This window comes from Sceloporus undulatus, chromosome 1, assembly GCF_019175285.1.
Source record: "Sceloporus undulatus isolate JIND9_A2432 ecotype Alabama chromosome 1, SceUnd_v1.1, whole genome shotgun sequence".
Taxonomy (NCBI): Eukaryota; Metazoa; Chordata; class Lepidosauria; order Squamata; family Phrynosomatidae; genus Sceloporus; species Sceloporus undulatus.
Genome location: NC_056522.1, coordinates 192,902,391 through 192,927,373, shown reverse-complemented (window position 1 = coordinate 192,927,373; position 24,983 = coordinate 192,902,391). Strand labels below are relative to the sequence as shown.

General features: G+C 51.6%; 2 protein-coding genes across 5 annotated transcripts in view; both read left to right on the top strand.

The window, feature by feature from the left end:
• Positions 1-1,125: 1,125 nt before the first annotated feature.
• The window catches only part of LOC121919574 (coiled-coil domain-containing protein 150-like), a 475,343-nt gene continuing 451,485 nt past the window's right edge, over positions 1,126-24,983 (top strand). Inside the window, exons 1-3 of one of the 3 annotated variants that reach the window (XM_042446295.1) lie at positions 1,126-1,250; positions 3,228-3,411; positions 5,096-5,265. In XM_042446295.1, coding sequence (XP_042302229.1) covers positions 5,120-5,265 — 146 coding nt within the window. In that variant the 5' untranslated portion in view covers positions 1,126-1,250; positions 3,228-3,411; positions 5,096-5,119. Of the gene's footprint in view, positions 1,251-3,221; positions 3,412-4,299; positions 4,381-5,095; positions 5,266-24,983 lie in introns of those variants that run through there. The other 2 variants (XM_042446296.1, XM_042446297.1) reach the window with 2 other exon arrangements.
• The window catches only part of CCDC150 (coiled-coil domain containing 150), a 66,933-nt gene continuing 51,539 nt past the window's right edge, over positions 9,590-24,983 (top strand). For both annotated transcript variants that reach the window (XM_042446284.1, XM_042446283.1), the window contains exon 1: positions 9,590-9,626. In XM_042446284.1, the coding sequence (XP_042302218.1) occupies positions 9,609-9,626 (18 nt within the window). In that variant the 5' untranslated portion in view covers positions 9,590-9,608. The remainder of the gene's footprint in view (positions 9,627-24,983) is intronic.

The following is a 24,983-nucleotide window of genomic DNA, read 5'->3' as shown; positions in this document are numbered from 1 at the left end:
ATTGTGCAAATAGCTCAGTTCTGCCCCCAAATGCAATGCTTGACAATATTTTGTGAAGGAGAACACTTTCTTGCTCATGGGAGATGAGCAAGCAAATGGCAGCTAATTTCAACAGTCCTCCACAAGTGATTGTTTCAGACCTTGGCAAGTGCAGTCTCTAGAACCTGACTGTACAGGACCCCTGTGGATATCAAAACCCATGGATGCTCAAGTCCTATTATATACAATGACAATAGTAAAATGGTGTCTCTTATATTGCACTGCCTCTGGTGCCCGACTTACTTCTTCCACATTTGAGCCAAATTTGGAAGTTAGGCTGATTTTATCACATAGACTTTCCCCCTCAAAACGGCTTCCCGTTTCTTCCAGTGTTGAATTTGGGCCTTGTAAGTCGCTTCGGTGGCCATTTTTTCCAAATCGGAAGCCAAGCAGTATATGGTATTGCATTGGCTCAGTAATACAGGTTGAGTCTTCCTTACCCAGAATTCTGAAATCTGAAATATTCCAAAAGCCAAAGCCTTTTTCATGGGTGGCTGAGATAGTGACACTTTTGCTTCCTGACAATTCAATGTACACAATTTTTTTTTCATGCACAAAATTGTTAGAAAATATTGTATATTCAGGCTGTGTGTATAAAGTGAAACATAAATGAATTTTGTGTTTAGGCTTGGGACCCATCTCACAAGATATTTATGTACATATATGTAAAAACAGGTATTCCAAAATCAAAATAAATAAATAAATATCCAAAATCCAAATTCCTTCTGATCCCAAGTATGTTGGATTAAAAATACTCAACCTGTATGTCTGTTCAGACCATTTTGTAGATAACCGATAGAACATTTCAGCTTTTATATAAGATCAGTGAGTCTTAGAATCATACTGCAATGGGGGGTGCATGTTTTAAGCAAGTTTGTCAACTTTTGTTCTTTTATTGATTGGGTCCTGTTAATTTAATGTTGCATAACAGTTAATTAAATGTTATATGACAGTCAGTAAACCAATATAGCTTTTCACAACATCACAATTTAATGGTGAGAAAAACTCTCTAGTTTGAATTTTTTCCTGCCAGGCACAGATGCCTCTATAGTGCTACAATATGCTCTACATATACAAACGGATGAGGTGGCCATGGGAACAGCCAAGAAACAAATGGTATGTGCAATGCCATGAGCAGAAGGGGTTAGATCTCTCTCTGGTGAAAGTCTGAGTTAGTTGGTACAGCAAACTGTTTATCTGGACCTGAGCATGTGAGTCCCATTAGAAGAATTTACTGTTCCTAAACTATTTCAATTTCTGTGTTTTTATTAATGGTAAGAGCTGCCTTGAGCCCCATTTGGGAGCAAGGAAGGATGTAAATATCTCCAGTATCATGTTTAGGTACTAGACACTAGAGCAGAGATGGCGAAGCTTTTAGGGACTGAGTGCCCAAACTAAAAGGTCTTCCAGCATTAGGTGATACCCAGTGCCAGGGTGGGACTTCTGCCCTCTGGGAGCGGGACTTCCAGGGCAGGACTTCTTTCCCCGCTCTCCCAGGCCTGAGGCAACTGGAGGCTGAGAAAGGTTGGGAAAGAGTAGAAACAGGCACACGCCTCTTCCTCCTCCTCCCGTACTGTTCCTGGGCTCCAGTTGCCTCTGAAGAGGCAACTGGAGGTTGGGGAAGGCCCCTCCATGCCATCCTTGGGCTCTAGCTGCCTCCAGGGAGGCAACTGGAGGCCGGGAAGGATTGGGAAAGACAAGGAACAGGCGCACACCTCTTCCTTCTCCTCCCCCTGCACCTTCCCCAGGCTCCAGCTGCCCCCGGAGAGGCAACTGGAGGCTGGGAAGGGTCGGGAAGGAACAGACACGAGCCTCTTCCTCCTCCTCTCCCTGCCATGTGCTGGGGGAAATGGCATTGCGTGCCATCTCTGGCATGCATGCGATAGGTTTGCCATCATGGCACTAGAGTGTTTGGTGGTCTCCCAGCTCCAGGGGTTCCTGGACATAATGGATTTTCTAGATTCATTTCAATCTGGCTTCAGGCCTGGTTACTGAGTGCTCTAGTCGATGGCCTACACTGGAAACTGGACAGGAGGAGAAAGTATTTTATGGTTTTGTTGGACCTCTTTCCAGCTTTTGGTACTATCAATTATGGTATCTTTCTGAGCCTCCTCTTGGATAGAATTTGGGGACACTGTTTTATAGTACCATGTTTCCCTGAAAATAAGACACTGTGTTATATGTATTTTTCCTCAAGAAGACACACTATGGCTCATTTTTGGGGGATGACTTATTTTTATTAAGTACGGTACAACAATCTACATTTATTCAAATATAGTCAAGTTGTCATCTTCTGGAACATTGTCAACTCTCCAAACCCGGAATTCCACCCTGAATTTCTTGTGGCTCCATTTCCTTTAGAGCCATTGGCCACAATCTTTCCGCTCCCTTCCATTCTGCCCTGGGGCCAATCACTATGTCTTATCTTCAAGGTATAGTTTATATTGTGCAGATGTGTAGAAATCCTGCTACAAGTTATTATATGAGTATGTCTTATTTTCGGGGAACCAGGATACAAGATCTCTCTGCATACTGATTCTAAAGACTAGCACGGCTATACCTTTGAATTCTACCACCTGGGATTTGTAGTTTGGCGAGGCACCAAAGCTTTCTGACAGAGGTTAAACACCTCACAAAACTACAAATCCCACAATGCCACAGCATGGAGCCATGGCAGTTAAAGTGGTGTCAAACTGAATAAATTCTGCAGTGTGGATGCAGCCTAAAAAGCATCTTTCTCTCTCTCTCTCGTTCTGCCATCCTCTAATACAAGGCTGCTGAACCCAGATTAAAAGTAAGCCTTTAACAAGCTCAAAACCCTTCAGCCATAAATGTAGAAGGTAAAGGTGTAGTAGTGGTTTGAGTGCTGGATTGTGACTCTGGAGACCAGGGTTCAAATCACAGCTTGGCCATGGGAACCCACTGAGGTTCCCTTGGGCAAGAAGTCACACTCTCTCAGCCTCTCAGGGGAAGGCAATGGCAAATTTCCTCCTCTGAAGAAACCTTGCCACGAAAACCCTGTGATAGCTTTGGAACCCCTCCTGCTCAGAAGGCTGAAATGGAGGAAGGAAAAGGAGGGGAAAGTCAACCTGGGTGCCCAGCAACCACAACAACAAGGTAAAAAAACTACATGTCCCAGGGTGCTTTTCTGTGGGGGAACAATTTTCCCTCCTTCCCCTCCCCTCTAGGCATGCGCACTTGGAGCGAAAGGAGTGGACTACGAATCCCAGAATGCTGCGAGGAGGATGGCGCATGCGCAAATGTGACATAGGGAGGAGATGGCGCGCGCTCTCTCTCGGGAAGCGGGTCGGTTTGAAGCTGAGAAAAGAGAGCTCCATGGAAACTGGGGCGGACATTTTGCGGCTCATGCAGGTAGACCGGGAAAGGGAGAACGGGTCTAGGTCCTGCATTTCTGGTACACAGGGATTGAGGGGGGGGGGGGAATTGCGTCCACACTGCAGCAATAATCCAGTTTGAGAGTCTGCTTCAACTGCCCTGGCTCAATGCAGTGGAACTCTGGGAACTGTAGTTTTGTGAGACTCTGAGTCTTCTCTGTCAGAGAGAACTCTGGTGCCACAATAAACTACAATTCCCAGCATTCCCCAGCAGTAAGCCAGGGCAGTTGAAGCAGACTCTCAAACTGGATTATTGCTGCAGTGTGGACAGTGAATCAATAAAGAAAGCACAGGGAATATAGCTATTGAAAGTGAGGTAGCAGTGAAATGTAGGAATCAGGAGAGGAAAGGAAGAAGGAAAAATATGTTTAATAATAATAATAATAATGAGACAGTTTCCCTGATGCCAAGTGTCACCAAATGCTTACACAAACATTATCAAGTGCATTTATTGATTGCTTTTAGGGGTGAAGAAGTACTCTTCCTTAAATCTGAGAAGCAAAATGATTTTAATGTGACAGAAACTGATAAGGGCTTTCTTAATAATAATAATAATAATAATAATCTTGCAGCCAAACTGTTTCTTTTTAGATTAATTCAAATGTACTTTCCCTCATCCATATTATTTTGTCCCAGTGTGTCATAGGGTGCGTCTACACTGTAGAAATAATGCAGTTTGACACCACTTTAACTGCCATGGCTTCATCCTGCTGAATCCTGGGATCTGTAGTTTTCTGAGGCATCAGCACCCTTTAGCAGAGAAGGCTGAAGACCTTGCAAAACTAAACATCCCAGGATTCTATAGGATGCAGCCACAGCACTTAAAGTGGTGTCAAACTGCATTCCTTTTGCAGCTGTCTCTAAAAGACAACTTTTGGGAATGTAACTCTCACAGGAGGCCATGCTAACCGGTGTGTCCTGGGAGTTTTAATCCAAAATAAGAAAGGTAGCAATTCTGAGCTCTGGATCTGGTGAGGGACTCGGGAGGAGGATGCCTGTTCTCCATGTCTGTGGTGCTCCAGGGTTTTCCTCTGTGGCAGAAAAGTATTTCCCACTGTTTGCTGCTGCCTTATCTTTTAAAATGAATCTGGTCGGGGTTGAAATGAGGACTTTCTGCCTGTACAATGTGCAAGTTTGGTAGGTGGGCAATAATTTCTTCCCACAAAATGTCCCACAAAACTACAGTTCCCAGAATCCCCTAGCATTGAGCCAGGGCAGTTAAAGCGGTCTCAAACTGGATTATTTCTGCAGTGTGGTTTGGACCACGGTTAAAAAACAGATACTGTACAGTTAACAGTTTGATGATACAGTACAAAAGTTATCACTCTGTGTAGTCTCTAGAGTAGCAGAAAACAAACTGATGTAGTATTAAAAACTGATAAATGTTGTCACATGAGCATGTCACATAGAAACTGTAGTCTCTCTGAATTACAGATACTAGAACTGATAATATTTCAACTGATGCAATGCTCAAAATGTCAGGACTGAAGGAAAACTTCATTGGGGTGGGCAGGATTATCAAGGGAGTTTCTGTGCCCGCATTTGCTTCCCTCTCCCATTTCTACATCCCTCTTATGACTGTAGCACTTTCTTTACTGGCTTTTCTTTGTGTTTTGAGGTCTCATGATTGCTAGGTAACTATGAATGAATTTTATTTGCAGCTAATTACTGGATGCTGAGTGATAATGGCAAGGCCGATAATTTCCCCTGTAAGTATCAACTCAACAGCTCCTGAAACCTTTGTGGTACTGAACCAGAGAATGAGGGTCGTTGAAGAGCAGACGAATGCGCTTCTGAAAGATCTACGCACACTGGATGTGAACGGGAAAAGGTACAGTTTAAAAGAATGCTTTGCAGCACAATCCTGTCTGTGTGTTCACTCAAAAGTAAGTTTCCCTATGATCAGCAGGCCTTATGATCAGGAAAGAGCATATACAATTACAGCCTTAATCTTGTATTTTTGTTGATTTGCATTCTCCATTTTTCCTGAGTTTCTAAGTTGGGTTCTCTTCCCATTAATCGAGTGATTAATATCTCTGTTTTAATTTAATTTGGCAAATTTAATCAAGCTTCTAAATAGTGTAACATTTGAGTTGAAGTGGTTAGATTTTTAGGTGTAAATATAGTGAACGATTTAATGACAAAAGTGTAGACATCTCGTTTCAAACATGATACATAGAGAAAAGGGTACACTAAAACAATGCTTTTAGTAAAGATATTTATGTTACTGAAAAAATTGCCATTCTCGGAAGGGTGGATAGATTTAGTGCCATCATGGGTCACAAAGCAGTTCCATTATGTCACTGACAGGCCTACATTCCTGCCCATCAGCTTTCTCCAAGTGATGTTCTGGTATGATAAATACACAGCATGTGATCAGTTATTTTCAGACTTGAGCTGTATGAATGTATTTGATAATGAGAACTTTGAAAAGCACACTCTTTGGTAAACTATGTATTGAAAATTTGATTTTACCAGTATGACACTTGGCTTTCTAAAGACCTGCTTTGTGAACAACAGTTTGAATACAGTGACTAAGATAGGAGGTTTTGCATGCGTTGTTTCTGAATAAAAATGCCCGTTCCCATGTGAAGCTTATACCAGTGTTACTCAAAATGGTGGTCCATGGACTGGTGCAACTCCACAATCCACCATCTACCAGCCCCTGGAGAATTTTCAGGAAAGAAAGATTGAATTGTAGCCTGTGGACACACATATGTTGCCAGTCCTTGGAACAGAGAGGGGAAAATTGTCAGCCCCTTGCTTTAGATTGCAAGAGATACTGGCTTATACCACAGGCTGCAAAACCTTCGTCCCATACTGCATGCAGTACAAGACATTTATCTTGATTTTTGCCACCTCTTTTCCAAAAGCATCAATATATTTTCCTATTTGTTCCCCACCCTGTAACTGCAAATTCATGAAATGTTGCAGTTGCCATTTCTCTGCTCCATATAATACTATGATGAATCAAGTGTCCATTGTTATGGATAGAACATGAGTGGTAGTAGCATGTATGTTTTCTATGGACACTTGCAAATACAGTGAACTTCATATAGCATTACCTGCAAGAACTGTGTGCTTTTATGCACTCCTCTCTTTTATAATTTAACTACAAGGAGGAGATCAGAAGCTTCTAACTCAGTTTTCAGCTACCCGCAGTTTGCTGTCCCCAGACAAACTGGTTAGCAGTGACTATAGTTTATTGAAACGTAAAGATTGTTAGACATAGGACCTTTGCATACCTTTTAACCTGGCAGCAGCTTAATGGGCTGCAGCTGGGACGTGGCATGGAGATGGGGATTATTGCATTGTAAGTCACCACTGAATTGCCGAGTGCCAGCATCCTGTTTCCCAGCCATGCTCAGATGGCCCCCCTTTTTTAAAAAAAAGCTCCCCGAGTTTTAAAATGGGCTGGCTGAGCATGGCTTGGACACGCAATCCTGGCGCCAAGCAATTTGGAGGCGATTTACAATGCGATCATCCCTGCCTTCATGCTGCGTCCCAGCTGCAGCCTGTTAGGTTGCTGCCAGGGATAAAAGGCAATGCGATAAGATCCATACTGTTTCATGGAATCTGGAATGGAGGAGGGGATGAGCTCCCTCAGAATGATCAGGCATCAAAGGATCAGGACCATTTAGTTCCAAAACACCTGCAGAAATAATACAATTTGTGACTGCTTTAAATGCCTGTGGCCCCAGAGCTCCGACAGGGAAGACTAAATGTCTCACAAAACCACAGTCCCCAGAATTCCCTAATTGAGCTAGGGCAGTTAAAGCAGTCTCAAATGGAATATTTCTGCAGTATGTTTGGACCTTAGACCCTCTCTAGTTGAACCCTATAAAGAACTGTCATCATAAGTGCTCTAAGTGGGTACTGTAGTCATCTCTGACTTTGTTAATGGGGTTTTATAATGTCTTGTTTACCTTGACATAATATTTTATGCTTTAAAGAAGTTTATGAACATTAATTAATTTTTTCATTGTCTTATCATTACTAATTGCTTTTCATATTATTAGTCACTGATTTGTGTGTTTAACTGTTTTGTAAAACAATGCAAGTATACAAAATATAATGGTCTCCTGACCGTCTTGAGCTACGCGGACGCACCTTGAAAACAGTTTCAGGTCTCGTGGTTTGTTTAAACTGTTTGTGGCTTGTTCCATAAACTGTAGTTAGGCATCATTTGTCCAGCTTCACATATAACATTCAACCTAATCAAAATAAAAGTAAATCCTCCAGAGTGTCCTTCTGACCACTCTGGAGGAGAAGAGGAGTGGGCTTGACAATACCAAATCACAATTTAGTGCACTTTGAAAGAGAGGACAGTATTTCAGATTGTGTCTGTTGGCGGTGAACACTCCCCCTTGGGTTCCCTGTGGGTGGACACAGGGCACCTGCGTTGCAAGGCTGAGCAGTTGATGTTCCCAAATAACCATATTCCTTTGTAATGAACTGCATAGCCATTTATTGGAGAAAGAAAAGTGAATATATAGAGACCCCTTCCCTGATCATCTGCTTGACAATTAGGTTCTACATCATTAGGGCTGTGGCGTATGTGAATTTTAAGATTTGGATATTCAAAGGCCTAGCTGGGTTCGTCCATATCAGCATATAAGAGACCTATTGTCCAGTAGCACTTTGAAGACTAACTAGAGCAGCTTTAACAGAAGCCTAAGATCACGGGCAACACACACACGGTAGATTCTAAATGGACATGAGTCCCTTTTGTTTCTTCAGTGTGGAAATTTCCCTTCAAAACCCTTTGAGAACTCTGAGGTCACCAATCCATCAGTCCTGTTCGTTGCCCAAGGCGTATTTGGTGGAACAAAATGACACACTCTGGCGAACCTGTAGACCCTAGTGAATCGGATGTGCCGACTTGAAAGTGTTGACAGAAGACTCTGAAACTGAACATGTTCCGACTGCAAACAGAAAAGAGCGGAATCCAAAGCATGCAGGTAATGCAGGAAGGGGAGGGAAAGCTTTAAGATGTCTTTATGCCCCTAGATCTTCGATGTGAGTCTTCTGTGCCTCAACCAGGGTCTTAAGAAGAATTCCCAGAAAGTTGTGCCACAAGTGAACTGATCAGGACGACACATTACAGGAGTTACTGTAAAATTGATAGGCCAATAGAAGCCCCAAAGTAGTTATGCACAAGAAAGCAGAATCGCATAAGTTTTCACCAAGCTTTTTCCAAGGAAAGGTAATTCTGCTGCATCTGTGCCTGTGGGATTGGATATCCCATTAACTTCCAATGATGTGATTATATTTTAGTGAAAAGAGATGTATGATATTAATTTATTTATTAGTAACATAATAGCTCACTTCCCTTCACTGCACAAGAGATGAATCCTTTCCACTTTTTCCCTCACAAAAATCGTGTCAGATGTCAGGCTAAGAGAGTGAATGGGCCAAGTACAGTTTTAGGGGGAAATAGAATCTGGATCCCAGTCCATCACATAACCATTACACCAGCTATCTTTTCTTACTTATTCTCCAACCAGGAGGTGGGCTCAGTAAAGTTTCTTATGCAGAACCATAAGGTAGGCGCTTATCAGTTGTGAATGTTATCTTTCCCACTTCAAATCAGAAGTGGGCAGCAGGTTAGTCTGGGGTCAACTTTTTGCTACTCTGAGATCTAGGTTTCATGAACAGACACAAATGCTCCCTACAAAACTTGTGAAGTTGGAGCTGCCTGGTTTGGAACAGGGGATATTTAAAAATACTGAATAGTCCCACTTTAAAAGTGAATGCTTACTCTTGAAACTTCTAGGAAATGCATCTCCCCCTCTTGGCCAGTCTCTCTCTCTTGCCAGAAAGGGACAGTAGGGGGGGTTGTTGAGCTCAGTCTAAAATCCATAGGCTGAGCTCCAGACCATGCTTGGCACACGGTGCTCCAGGGGTGCAAGTGAAGAAAGCTGATAGTTGTTTAGTTAGAGAAAGAGCCAGCGTTTTGGACGCTTGGAAAGCGCCTGTACTGATGCCCCTTGTTTTTCTTGTATGCTCCATCAGCGAATTTAGAAACAGCGCCTTAACATCAGATACAGGGGAACATATGGAAGAACTAAAGGTGCTACAACGAGAGCCGAATTATGCCAGCAACTCCAGGAGTCCCCAGGAAGAAGAAGAGAAAGCACAAGAGGTCGAGTGAAATTGCGGGCAGCTTTGGAGATGGCAACTGCAACAAAGGTACTGAGCTTTCCATATTTGGCCAGACATAGCGCTGAAAGTGGGCTGTCCCAACAGGGGTCTAGCAATCTGCACTGCAACTCCACCTAAAGAAATGGAAAATCTGATTTTCTTGTAGATTCCAGTAGCCTATATAAAATAGTAATGTATCGGTTTCGGTGGAGCTGTGGGTAGGGTGAGTTTTCAAGCCTTCTCATCGTGTACAAAAAAAAAAAAGGAAATGGCTCTGAAACGCCTGTCAGTTTCGTTATGCTGGCTTGTTAAATGGAGATTTAATGCCACTTGGCGCTAACATAATTGGAGTGGGAGTTCCTTTTGTTGGTGAATACCATTGGTTTTTAAAGATCTCCATTGGCTGCCCATTCGCTCCGGGCCAATATAAGGTGTTGGTGATTACCTATAAGCCCTAATGGCTTGGGCCCAGGATTACCGAAGGACCGCCTCTCCCCATATATTCGGCCTCGCACCTTAGAATGTCGGGCAGCAATTACGTATAAAGTGGCTGAGAACACATAATCTTACGAGTCGCACATCAAACCAGCTATGAGCGTCGCAGCACACAAATAACACATCAACCTCGCGGTGTGGCTTCTGGTCTCTCGTCACTTGCGGTCTGGTCTCGCTCTTATGGGAATACACTCTAAAACCACACTCTCTCCACACAAATCTCTCCAAATTGGGGACGTACTCTCTGGCGGACATACAGCCTCCTGCAAATTCAGCTCCTACCCATCGCCCGTCTTACTACACACTAAAATCTCGTGGCTTTCATTGTGCTCCTGCTGCTCCGGTCTCTGGGTGGGGCCTCCCTCCTCTTCGTCTGGTGGTATTATGTCCTTGTTTGCTAACCTTCTTGCTTGTAGTTGTTGAGTTTATGGTTGTAAGAAATTCCTTTGTTGTGGTTTATTTTTTTGGAGGTTGTTGTCACTAGTTTCATTGGGGTAGTAATGTAGAGGGGGACACCAAGGGGTGTGTATTAGCGTGCGTGTGTGTGAGTCCCGACGAACAGGAAAGAAAAGGGAGGAGGAGGGAGAGGAACGAACAACACACCAGAGGCAAACCAGGAGGAAAAAACAACAAGCGGGGGGGACAAAGGAACAAAACAGAAGAGCCCGCCAGGCGAGGCGGGGAACGGACCGGCAAGAAGAAAACCAAAAAACCGGACCAGGGAAAACGAGCCGGCAAGAAAAAGACAGCAGGGCCCAGCAGACCGCACCCACAAGGCGCAGAGGGACAACGAGCCAAGACAAGGAAGAGGAACCGGGGCAGGCGAGGGCCAGACAGAGACGACAAAGGACACGACGCCAAGGCACAACAAAAACAAGGAGCAACACAAAGCAGCCCGCACGGCGGCCGGGGAAAGAAAAGGAAACCGCAAGAAAAACGAGAGGCGGAGCGGCCACCGGAAGACCAAAACGAACGAAGAAGAGCAAGGGAGAACGCGACGGGGGGAAAAAAGCAAGAAGAACAACAAAAACGACACGCGGGACCGGCAGAAAGGGCAAGCAAGGAAAAAGCAGCCACAAGGGGCCAACAGCCCACCCCCCCCCAAGGAAACAAGGGGGGGAAAAAGGAGGGCAAGCCCCAAAGACGCGGGAGCGAGAAGCAGCCGGAAGGAAGCGGACAGGGGGGGGGACGGGGGGACCAGGGGGGGGCGGAAGAAAGAAGAAAGGAAGGAAAAAAAGCGAGCGGGCAACAACAGGGGGAAGCGACAGGCCGCGCACAGCCCGGGCCACGGGGCGCGGGAAAAAAGGGGGGCGCACCGACCAGGCAGAAGCGAACAAAGACGAGACACAGACAGAAAAGACCCACCCACGACGAAGGAGAAAGGAAGGAAACGAAAGAAAGGGCCCCCCGGAGCCCACCAAGCGCGAGAGAAAGAAAAGAAAGGCAAAGAGACGCAACAAAAAGCCGGGAAGCCACCGGGAGCCAGCGAAAAAGACACAAAGACACGGGAAAAAAAAAACACGCCGGAAGAACAAGGAAAAAGCAAGCGAGGCAGCCAGAAACGCCAGCGCAAAACGACAACAAAAAAAAAACCGAAACGAAGAAAGGCACAGAAAAAAAAAAAAACACAAGAAAGGAGACGGAACACGAGCGCAAAGGCCAAGGAAGAAACAAGGAAGAAAAAGAAGGGAAAAAAAAGAAAAAAACGCAAGGGGGGAAAACGCAGGGCGCGCAGCAACGCGGAGACACAACGCACAGAACAAACAAGCGGAAAAAGGGCGGGACCAAACGGGGAACCCGGCAACACCAACAACCCCCGGGACGCGGGGCGCGACGAAAGGGGACAGGAAAGCACAGAGGGGAAAAACAAAACAAAGGGCAGCCAGGCGCAGGAAAAAACAAAAAAGCGACGAAAAAGAGGCGAAAGAAGACCGGCGGGACAAAAAAACACACCCGCAAAGACGACGGACAGGGACAAAAACAAAAAGAGCGGCCCACGAACAACCACAGCAAGGAAAAAAAAAAAACAACACCAAAGAAGAAAGAAAGAAAAACAAAGCGCAAAAAAAAAGCAAAAAAAAGAGGAAAAAGAAAAAAACCAGCCCGGGGAGGGGGGGAAAAAGGGGCAAGGCGCGGAAACGGGAAACACAGGGCGGGACGGACGAAGGGAGCGACGACGAGGCCGCACAAGGGAACCAGCCCCGGGGGGGGGAAACGGAGCCAGACGCAAAAGAGGGCCGAACCAAAAGGCAGAAAAAAGAAGCCCAAAAAAAGACAGGAATGAGGAAAACAGAGAGAAGAAAGAAAAAAAAAAAAAACCAAAAAACAACAAAACAAGGGACAGCAGAACGGAAGCCAGAAAGCGAAAACAACGCGAAGACCAGGCACGAACAAAACAGCCAAGCGACCGCAAAGGCAAACCCACGGCCCGAAGCAGAAGAGAAAAGAGAAAAAAAAACAACAGGGGACACCACAAACAGCGGCCGGCCGAGAGGGGACCAAACGCAGCGCAACGAGAAACGCGGAAGCAAAAAGGGGAAAAAGAGGGGAGAGCGGGAAAAGGACGGACCGACGGACGACGGCCAACCCGCCGAAAAAGCACCGAGGCGACACCCAAACAAGAGGAACGCAAGCAAGAAACAAAAAAAAGCCACCGCGGAAGCAACACCAGAACGGACCCAGCGCGGCCGCGGGCACAGCAACGGAGCCCCCAACACAACAAACAACAAACGAAGCCCGCACGCAGCCAGCAAGACGACGGCAAAAAAAACGCGGCAGAAAGGGGCCGGGCGCGGCAACAGCCGCCCGCGAGGGGCCAGCGAGAAGCGCCCGCAGCCCCAACAAAAAACCGAAGCAAAGAGAACGAAAGGGAGGCACAGACGGGCCCAGCGGCACGGCACGCACAACCGAGAGGAAAAAGGGGGACAGCAGGGGGAGAACGGACAGGGCAGGCACAACAAAGGACAGCAAACAGGCAAAGCGGCAAAGACGCAAAAAAAAAAAAAGCCCACGACAAAGGAACACCGGGAAACAAGCGAAGGGGCGGGGGAAAGCGGGAGAGAGGAAGAGCCCGGGACGGAGCAGGAAGACGGCGGCCGGAAAAGACACAAGGGGAAGAACACACGAAACAGGGGACGAGAAGGCAAAGGAGGGAAAAAAAGCCACAAAACCCAGGGAGAAGGCCCGCAGGAAGGCCAGAAACAGCAGCGACCAACCAAAAAACAAAGAAACGGCGAAAACACCACAAACAAAACGAATGGGAGGGCAACGGAGCAAAAAAGCGCCAGCCGCGGGGGCACGAACAAGGGGCGCACAACGAGGGACAGGACCAAGCAGGGGAGGGAGCGCGGGCCCGAGCCACAAAGAAAAGACAGGGGGAGCCGAAAGAAAAGACAGAAAAGAAACCAAGAAGAACCAGAAGAAAGCCAAGAGAAGAAAGGACACAAGAACACAGGAGCGGGGGAAAAGCAAAAAAAGGCAAAGCACACGACGCAAGGGGGGGAAAGAAAAGGGAAGAAAAGGGAGGGGCCGCAAAGGGGCGCGGGAAACAACACACCAGCCGCCAGCGCAGGAGAGGACGCGAAACAAGCGCAAACGGGCACCCACAGGCGGGGAGGGCAGAGAGAGGGAGAAAAGCGGAAAAGCCGGAAAGCACCACAGGGAAGGGCGCGAACAGACAGACACGGAGACGAGCGAGAAAAAAAGGGCCAGAAGCAAAAGGAAGCAGGAAAAGACGCGGAAACAACAAGGGGGGCCCGCCGCAAACCGCAAAGCAGAAAAAAAAGGGCGACGACCCAGCCGACCCCGCAAAGAGGCACCCGAAAGCGGGGACGAAGCCAAAACCGGCCACCAGGGCCAACCAACCGGCGCGGGGGAAGGCCAAAAGAAACGGGCGACACGCAAGCCGAGGGAACAAAGGCCGGAGGAAAGCCAGCAACACCACAAAACGGCGGGGAACCCACCCGCAGAAGGAGCGGCAAACCGGGAACACCGCGAGAAAGACGCACAGGAACCACGACAGAAGCCGCCAGCGGCAAACAGCGCAGACACAACAGGCGAGGGCCACCACCCAGGGCACGCAGGGGAAAAGCCGAGCAAAGGAACAAGAACAAACCAAAAGAAGAGGAGCAAGAAAGAAACAGCGGAAAGCAAAAGAACAGCGGCGGACGAGGAAGAAGACAGACAACCACCCAGGGGAGAAAAGCACGCGAAACCAGAGAGGCCAAAACCGCGGCAGCCACCAAGACCACGACAGACAAAAAAAGGACAGCGGCCGGAAAACGAAAAAACACCAAAAAAAACCGGCACAAGAGGCGCACGCACCGCCAAGCCAGCACCGGCCGCCGGCCAAGCAGAAAAGAGACCACGGAAAAAAAGCGACGGGAACCGGAAAAAAGACGACGCAGGCGAGGGGGACAAGGCGGCAGGGAGAGCAGAAGGGGGCCGGGGAAAAGAGAGAAAAGAAGCGGAGGAAAACGACAACCACCCAGGGAAGCAAGCGGGCGAAAGCCCAAACGAACCGGCCAACCAAGACAACAAGAAGGAAAAAAGGCACAGGCGAGCCCCAGCCCCAGGGGCGCAGCAGAAGAGGCGGGGCGAAGAAAAGGGAAAACGACGCGGGAACGCCCCCCGGAGAAAAAAAAAACAAAAACAAAAACCGCAAAGCCGAAACAGAACGAGGGGGCAGGAAAGAGGGGCAGAAGGAAAAAGGCGGGCGGGGCGCAAGCACAGAGCCGGACAAAACCCCAAAAGAACCCAAACAAAAAACCACGGCAAAGCAAAAAAGCAAGAAGAAAAGACGGGGAAGCGAAAAAAGGAGGGAAACAAACGAAAGGGACGGGAAAACAAAGGGGGGCAAAGGCCGGAAAACAGGGGCAAGAGCCACGGGGGGAAAAAAGGCCAAGAAAAGGAGGAAAGAGCCAAAGAAAGAGGGGGGAGCACACGCCCAAACGCCCCAGCGGAGGGGGCCACAAAAAGGCCACAAGGCCAACGCAACGCGCCGCGCACCCGAAAACGGCCACAACAGCCGAGCACCACCCGCCGAGGGGGCGCCACACCCGACAAGACGAAACCAGAAAGAGCGGGGGACGCGCACCAGGGCCAGGGGAAGCCAGAGCGACCCCAACAGCGCAAAAGCAAAAGCAAAAACCGGCCAGAGGCAAGAAAAGGGAAGAGGACGAGAGCCAAGGGAGACCGGGGCCCCCGCCCCAAAGGGACGCGAAGGCGGAAAAGCGCGCGGCGCGACGGAAGACAGGACCCAACAAACAACGAGGCCCGGCAAAAGAGACCAGAAACCACGAGCACAACAGCACGGGCGGAAAGGGAGGGAACAGGAGAACGAGGCGCAAAAGCGAGAGGACAGAAAAGAAAGCCGGGGGGGGGGGGGGGGGGGGGGAGGAGAAGGAGGAGGCAGGCGGGGGGAGACACAGAAGGCAAGGAAAGGGGCGAAGAGAAGCGCAAGGGGGGCGGGCAGCCGAAAAAAACGACAAGCCCCAAGGGGCGCCAAGCAGCGAACAGGAACGGGAAGACAGGCGAGCGCCGCGAGCAAGAGCCACGGAAGGAGAAAGCAAACAGAAAACCCGGCAGAAAGCAGAAACCAGAAAGAAAAAAAAACCAAGGCGTTGGGGGGGAAGGGGTGAGTGTGGGGGGGGGGGGAGGGGGGGAGGGCGCGGGGGGGCGGATGGCACGGGGTGAGCAGGGGGAGGGCGGGCAGAAGAGCCAAAGAATACCGGGGTGGGGGGCCAGAACGAAGGCGGGGCCGAGAGGCCCGAGAGACCAGGGGGCGCCGGGTGGGGGGGGAACAGCGACAGCCAATGGGGCAGCCGACCCGGAAAAAGGGTGCGGGAGAGAAGAGGGACAACACCGGAAAGGGCCGCAGGGGGGGGAAGCGAAACCGCAAGGGAAAAAGACAAACCCGACCAGGAACCAGGAAAAGGGGGAAAAAGAACAGGGGACAAAAAGACGGAAAAGCGGCCGAGAAAACAAAAAAAGAACAAAACGCAAAAACAAACCGAAGGGAGCCGCAGCCACAGAAAACCAGGGTGGTAGGTTGTGTCCACAAAGAAAAACAGGGAGGCGGGGGGCGGACAGAGCGCGCCGTCTGTGGGTGTGACGAGTAAGATAGTGTGACGAGAGAGTGAAACAAGGCGATGAGGGACGAACCGACGGAGGGTTGAGGAGGGTAGGGGAGAAAGACCGGGGTGGGAAGTGAGCAGCACGATCATATCGGAGAGAACATGCAGGGAGTGCTCGAGGGGGTCCGCAAGACGAGCGCCGCAAGGACCACGCCGGAAACCAACAGAAAAGCCAAGCAAGGGGCCGACACAAAGCCCGAGGCACAGCGACCAACAAAAGGCAACGAAACCCACCCCACCACGAACAGCCACGGCCAGAACAAGAACAACACCACAAAAAACACCGAAAAAAGCCGAAAAGACAGAAGCGGAGAAGGAACAGGGCGAGCAGCACCACAACAACCCGAAAGCAGAGAGACAGAGCAGCAGGGCGACGAGAACAGGAGCACGGAGGACAGGGCAACCGGCAGGAACACGGGAACAGAAAGAACAGGAAAAAACCAGGGGGACGGCGGGGGGGAAGCACCACAGAAGCAAGCAGACAGCGCGAAAAAAAGCCCCGGAGAAAGCGCAGCAAAGCGGCGGAAACACACAAAAAAACAGACCAGGAACGCAGGCAGGGACCGAAGACGCCCCGGAACCCAGGACCAGAAGGGAGGAAGAGGGACAGACAAAAAGGGCAGGCGACCAAGAAACGAAAAGAAAGGGGCGGAAAGAAAGGAACAGGGGAAAAGCCAAAAGGAGGAGACCAGGCCGGCGAAAAAGAGCCCCCACAGAAAGAGCGCAAGGGAAAAGCCGGGCCAAGGAAACACAAGACAGAGCGGGGGACAAAGGACAAAGGAAAAGCCCCCACGAAAAAAACAAAAGAGCAAAAGCCAGAACGAAACCACCGGCAACGCAGGCAGCGACACAACGGGGAACACAAAAAGGGGACAAAGACCCCACGAGGAGAAACACCCCCACAAAGACACCGAGGGGGAAAGAGGCACCGAACAAAAACCAACACCAGGCCAAAAACCCAAAACACAAAGAACGGAAGACGCCAAACACCCCCCAGAGCAACAAGGAAGAAAAACAGAAGAGCCAGGGGACCGAAACGCCAGCCGAAACAAAAAGACAAAAAAAGCCAAAAGCCAAAAACCCAAAAGCCGGGACCACGAGCGCAAAACAACACAAAAAAAAAAAAAAGGAAACAAAAGAGAGGGAGGGGAAAGGGAGACAGCAGACGGAAAACCCCAGGACGAAACAGGAAGGAGGAGGGGGCCGGAGGACGACCCGGCCAAGCACCGCACCACGCAGCAAGAAGGGCGGAGCAGCCCAGGGAGAGGGCCGCCAGAGGGCCCGCAACCACCCCGCCCACAGAACGGAAAACCACAGACACAGAGCAACAGGAGAAAAAAGAAGCGACACAAAAGGGGAAAAACAAGGAACGAAACCAGCAAAAAAGGCAGAGCGCAGCCAGGACGGGAAAGAGGAAGGCCAAGAACCCAACCGGAGACAACCAGAAGCACAAAGAAAGGGCCACGCAAGCGGGAGAGAACGGCCAAACCAAGGGAAAAAAAAAAGAACACAGAAGAAAGACCAAAACCAAAGACAGGAAAACAAGGGACAAAGGGGAAACCCGAGAAAGGGCCACGCAAAAAGAACGAGGAGGCAGACAGAACCCCGAACAAAGGCCAGGCAAGAAGAAGAAAGCCCACGGCAGCCACCACACAAGCACCGAAAGACACAAACCACCAGCAACAAGCGCCGCGAGCGGGGGCAAAAACAGAAGAACAAAACAAACAGGCCGCCAAAAACGGAAAAAGCCAGCCAAGACGAGAAAAACAAAAGAACAAGAGGCGAGAAAAGCCAAACAAAGGGAACCACGGAACCAACCGAGCCCAACACGGAAGCCAACCGAAGCCCAACCGAAGACCCAAAAGCACCCAGGAAACCACGAAGACGCCCAGAGGACGCAACAAAACAAAGGCCGCAAAGAAACAAAACGACGCGGACCGGCGCGACCCCGGCCGCACAAGGAGCCGCACCGGCCCAGGCCGCACCAGCAACGGAACGCCAGAAGCCGGGCGGGCGCCCAGGGCAAACGCGGCGGCCCACGCGCAACAAGAACGGGAAAACACACAGCAAGGGAAAAGGCACCGCAAAAAAGACGGACAGCCAAACAAAACGACACAAACCCACGGGCAAAAACCACCCAGAGAAACAGGGAAAAAAAACCACAAAAAAACAAGCAAAGAAAACAAACACACAAAGACCAAAGGCCCACACCGCGCACGGGGGGCAGGCCACAGACAACCGCCAGACCCCCACAGCCAAGGACGCGCAGGGCCGAGAAAGGGGCGCCGGCACCGAAAAAAAAAAGAGAGAGAGCGCCCAAAAAGGACGCGACCAACACAAAAGCACCGAACGCAGGGCCACCCAAAACCGAGAACGGCAAACGCACCCGAACCCCAAGAAAAAAGGCCAGGCAAAGGACGGCGCGCGCCGAGGGACCACAGGCACAAACAAAACACGGAGGGAAAAACAAAAACCAACAGAAAGCGCAACGACAAACAACGAAAAAACACGGGAAAAAACCAAGACAAACAAAACCACCCCCAAAGCCCGCAACAAAGCACACAGCAGGGCGGGGGGGACCGGACGCGCAGAGAAACACCGCAACAGGGCAGCCCGGAAGCGAAACCAAAGGCGCCCGAGCAACAAAACCCAAAACGCGGACGCAACGAAGAGCAAAAGAAACACCAGGAAAACCGCAGAGCGGCCAGCCGACACAGAAAACAACACGCGCAAGACAGACCACACAAAGGAAACAACGCAAGCGGCCACCAAAAAACAACCAGAAAGAGAAGAAACAAACAAAACAACAACAACCAACAAGGGAAGCCCCAGCAAAGCAGCGGAAAAGACGAAAGAAAACAGGAAAAGAAAACCCCACCAAAACACCACCGGCAGGAAAACCGCCCAGAAGCCAACACCACCAGGCGACAGGCAACGCCAGGACACGAAAAAAAAACGGCCACACAGACAGAAAAAAAACCACAAGACCCCCGACAACCCAACAGAGGCCCACGGCACACGGCCAGAGAGGCACGCAGGGGCAGACGGAAGCAGAAACAGAAAGAACGCCAAAAGCAAAAACCACCGAAGCCAACAACAAAAACACCGAAAGGAACGGCAGAAGAACGAACCGCCACCCGCAGCGCCAAAGAACACACCAGGCACGAGAAAAAAAAACAACCGCAGCCCAAGAAGGCCCCCCAGAACGCCACAGCCCCAAGGCAGCCGAACGGGGGGAAAAAAGCGCCCCAGGAGCGAAACGGGGCGGAAACAAGAAAGAACAAGAAAGGGGGGCCCCCCCGCCACCGAAAGACCGCCGGCACAGGGAACAACAGGCAACACGAGGCAGACGCACGGGGGCGCCACCCGCAAAAGAGGGGCGGGGCACCCAGGCCGCAGGGCGCAAACACCCACAAAAAAAAAAAAGGAACGCGGAAGAAAAGGGAAACCACAACAGGGCAGCGAGGAAACAAGCAGCAACGCGAGGGCCGCGCGGGGGGGGAAACAAGGGCAAAAACAGAAGGCGAAGAGACCCAAAAACCACGGCCAGCAGAGGAAACAGAAAAAAAGGACCCACCAAGGAGGCAACACCACGCCGCCAGGACCAAGGAACCGCGAGGCGAAACAAGGCAAGAAAGGGGACGGCGAGAGAAAAACAGAACAGCGCAAAAGGGAAAAAAAAGACAAAAAAAAAACGAACCAAGACAGCAGACACGAACCCGAACACCAAGGAACCAGGCGGCAACAACCACGCAGGACCACCGAAAGAACGAACCGACCGCAAGCACCACAACCGGGCACCACCAACGGAGGGCAGGGGGCCCGACGCGGGGACCAACACACGCACACCGGGCGAGAGAACGACAAACAGCAACGACGGCTGGACGAAGCAAGCCCAAGAACGAGCGAAAACGCGCAGACCGGCACAGAACAAACAACAGCCGGAAGGCAAACAGGGAGGGCACCAACGAGAACGGGCGGCACGCCAGACGCAGGAACAGGAACCCCCCAACAAGCAAGAAAGCGCAAGCCGCCCCAAAAGGGGAACGGGAAACCCACAAAAACACCACCCACGGAAGACACCAAACGCACAAAAAAACAAAGGCCACAACCAAGGACCAAAACGACCCCGCCAAACCCCCACCGAACGCAACGCAGGGCCCACAAAACAAGAACAAGCCAAGGAAAAGGAGGGGGAAGGCACCACAACCGCCGCCAACCAAAGCAAGCCAGCAAAACAGAAGGGCAAGAACGCCAGGGAGAACGCCGGCGACAAGGCAGGGGCGCCAGGCGCAGGAAAACAACAAAAGCGGCACGCACACCGACGGCAACCCAGACGACCCGAGACGCCCACAACCGGGGCCCCCACAACGCCGAACAGGAGGGCACAAGCCAGCAAACAACGGCGCAGGGAAGAGCCCGAACCCAGCGCAAACAAGAACAGAAAAACCAAAGACCAACAAGCTCCGAGCCAAGGCAGCGACACCAAGAAAGCCGACGAACCACGAAACAGAGAAAGACAAGCCCCGCCCGCAAAACACACAAACGGAACAAAAGAAGGCGCGGCACAGCCAAGCACCACAAAACCGAAACGCAGACACGGCAACGGGGGGAGCGGCGAAAAAACGACAGGCGCAAGCGAAACAGGAGCAAAGACCAGCACGCAACAAGGCGCACGCGGACAGGAAGCAGGAGAGGGACAGAAAAAAGGGAGACGAGAACAAAAACGCAAAAACACACGACCGAAAGCAACCCCCAACCACCCCGACAACGGCCCCCACACGAAAAAAACAAACAAAACACCCCCAAAAGCAAACCAAAAAAAACACACCAGCACGAAGCAGGCCGCAGCCCCCGACCCGGCACAAGCACAGCAGCGAGGCGGGGACGAAAGCAGGCAGAAGGCAACGCACACACACAACACGCACAAAGGGCCAAGGGAACAGCACAGGACGCAGCGCAACAGCAAGACGCAGGGACGGCACACGCACGGCGCGAAACACAGCAGCACAACACACACGAACCACAAGAAAGACACGCAAAAAGAAAAACACAAAACGAAGCGAACGGCAGCCGCGCCCGACGGGCCGCGCGCCCGGACGCGCGCGCAGAAAGCGAGGAAACAGGACAGCCGCCAGGAGAACCGAACACCAAAAGCACCGAAAACCCACAGGCCCGGGGAAAGCCACGCGACAAACAAAAAAAAAGGCAACCAGAAAACGAGGGAAGAACGGAGCCCCCGGGCGGGCAAGACAGCACACCGCAAGAAAAAACCCCCCAAAACCGGAAAACACAAGGGGCGACAAGGGGCACACAGAAGAGAAACGACGACACAGCCGGGGGAACCCACCAACACACGGGCCAGACCAAACCCCCAAAACCCCACCCCCCAAAAAGAAGCCCCCCACCCACCAGGGACACACAACCACGCCGCCAAGCGCCACACCGAGGGCCCCGACCAAACAACAACCACAGAAGCCAAAGAACAGGGGGACAAACAGCAGAAACAGCCGGAAAAAGGACGGAAAGACCGCCAGGCCGCAACCAGAAAAGCAAAAAACAAAGCGCCACAAACCGCCGCCGCGGGCCACCACGGCACAGACAGCACGAGAAACAAACCCGAGGCGGCAAGGCCCCACACCGGCCAAAGGCGACCGGAAAGGAAAGGGGGAAGGAAGAAAAAGCAAGGAACGGAAAGGGAGGCGCGCCCCCGGACCCGGCCGCCCCCGCCCGCCCGCGCGACGAGAAGAAGAAGGGCAGGAGAAAGAGGCGCAGGACGGGGGGAACAGAACGGGGGACCAACAAAAAAAAAAGAGAGAAGCCACACAACAAAAAAAAACCAACAGGGCACCAAAGAAAGAAACGAGAAGAAAGAACCCGACGAAGAAACAAAACGGGAAAGGAAAAACACGAGGGGGCCCAAACAGCAAGGGGGGAGGGGACCACCCCGGGCGAGGGCGAGGGCCAGGGAGCAAACGCGGCCGGGGGGGAGGAAGGAGGGGGGGGGGGGGGGAAAGAGGGCGAAGACAAGCCAACGGCCCACGGGGCGGGGCCCAACGAAAAGAGCGACACGCGGGCCCGCCCGACAACAGACACACAGCAAAAAGCCCACAGGCCAAAAAGCGGGGGGGGGACCACAAAAGGCCACCAGACAAACCGGGCACACCCCGCACCAGCCCCACAACAACCGCAAAAACGGCGGAAGAACAAAAAAAAAGGGAAAAGGAAAAACGGGGAACACGGGGACCAAGGGAACACACACCGGGAGAGACACGGGCACAGACACAACGAACCAAAAACGCGGGCGGCGCAGCGGAAACGCGCGGAAGAAAGGCGAGCGCAAGAAAAGGGAACCGAGACGCAGCGCCGAAAGGGCGCAGCGCCGCCCCGGGAGCGCAGGACCAGCCCAGGACCCAGCCGGGGGGCACCAGGCAACAACAAGAAGGACCCAAACAAAGAACAGAGGGGGCAAACAGCACAGAACAGGGGGGGGCAAAGGAGCGCGGACGCAGGGGACCACGACGGAGAACACAAAAGCGGAGCCACGGCGAAGCGGAAGGCCCAAGGAGCCGAAAAGGAACAAAACACCCGCCCACCCCGCGCCCCAGGGGACAGAAAAAGAGAAAGAAGGCGAGGGGCACGGAAGAAGAACAAAGCGGCAAAGACAAAAGAAAACAAAGCGGAAACAAAAGACAAGAAACGAAACCGAAACCACAACAAAAAGGGGGAACAAGCAAGGGGGAAGAAAGGAGAAGACAGCAACACAAACAGACAAAAACAGACAACAAAACACAAGAAGCACAAACCCAAGAACCAGAAAAAGAAAAAAAGGAGGAGCCGAAAGACACGGGCCAGAAAAGGGACAAAGGAGCGACGAAAGCGGGAGCAATAAGAGCAAAGCAACAAGCCAAGAACCGGGCCCGGGGAGAGCGCCAGGGCGCCAACCACAAGCACAAGCGACCACCACCGCAAGAGCAAACGGCCAGGGGCCAGCGCGAGCGCAACCGCAACCCAAACAAACAAAGCGGGAACCGGAGGCACAAAAGAAACACAAAAAGAGGGAACGGCGAAGAGCGGAAGCACGGAAAGCGCCAAGCGCCAACAAGCCCCACAGAAAAAAGCCCAGACCCAAAACACCCAAGGGACAAGACAAACCAAGGGAAGGAGAAACGAGCCAACGAGGAGAGCGCGGGAACAAGACCGAGGAAGGAAAAAGCCAGAGAACCCGCAAAGCAAGGAAAAAAGCAACAACACGAAAGACAGCGCGGGGCAGCCCCAAAAAGCGGGGGACAGAACGCCCCGACAACCGCACCCGCCGAAAAAAGGAAAGGAGAAGAAAGGGGAAGAGCCCCCCGGCCCAAAGCACCCGGACAACAGGAAAAACAAGGCCAAAACAGAAAAGACAAGAAAGACAACCAACAGCAGAAAAACAGAAAAAGAAAAAGAAAACCCCGACCCAACCGCGCCACGAAAAACCCACAAGGGACAACCGGACAAAGGGGAAGCCGCCAGGGCCAGGCCACCCCGCACAGGCCAAAAAGCACCGAAAGCCCCGGACGAGCGACCCACACCAGAACGCACAACGCGAACACAAGAAGAACGCCGCAGAACACCCACCCAGGACGGGAAAAGCACAAACCACCGGAGAACCCAAAACCCCAAAAAAGCAACAAGAACGGAAACCAAAGCACAAACAAAACCCCACAGCCAAAGGAAAGAGGAAAAGCGCAAGGAAAAGAAACAACAACGAAAACACACACGGGGGGCAAGGCGGGGCCGGGGGGGGCACAAAACAAAACCACCCACCACAAGCCACCAAACGCGAGAAGGACAGAGACGCGAAGCGCAAAAAAGCAGGGCCGGCGGAGAGGCACAAACACCCGACCCCCACCCGGGCACGAGGCCAAAAGAGAAACGCAACCGGGAGGCACCACGACCAAACGCCCCAGCGGCCACCACCCGAGGCACGGCAGCCGACCAGAGGCGCAGAACAGCCCCCGCGGGACACCGGGAGGCGGCCAGAGGCCCCAGAGGCACCGCGAAGACGAGACAGACCAAGCAACACAGACACCGGGCCAACGCCACGCCCGCCGAAACAAAACACACGGGGCGGCACGCACCCACACAGAGCAAAACAGCCACCCGAGAGAAACGACCACACCCAACGACCCCCGGCGCAAAAAACAAAAAAAAAGAAGCCGAAAGGGCCAAGACCACCCCCCCCCCACAAAGGCACGGGGAAAGACACAGAGGGGAAAAGAACCCCGGGCAAAACCAACACGCCAACGGCCAAGGGGACAGGGCGGGCGAACCGAGAAGCGCAAGAAAAGGACCCCAGACAACCGCCCCCACGGCGAGGAAAAAACAGGCACAAGAACCCCGACCAGGAGCGGCAAAAAAACGACGACCCACCCCGGAAAGAGAAAAAAAAGACGGGAAGGGGCACGAGACAAACGAGCCCAAACACGCCCAGCAAAGCGCGGACCGACCGACAAGGGAAAAAAAAGGCAGGCGCAGAAACGAGGAAGGGCGAAAAGAAGAAGAAAGAAGCAGAGGAGAAAGAAAGAGAAAGCCACAGAAGGAAGGCCAGCCCACACAAACACAAAACCCGGGCCGAAACGGAAACAGAGAAGGCGAGGCGCGGCAGACGACGCGGCGAGGACGCAAGGAACAACCAAAGGCCCAGCAGGCACGAGCAAGGCAAGCGCGGAAAACCGGAAACGACAAAAAGCACACAAGCGACCCAGAAACACGAAACGCACCCCGGCCGCACCGC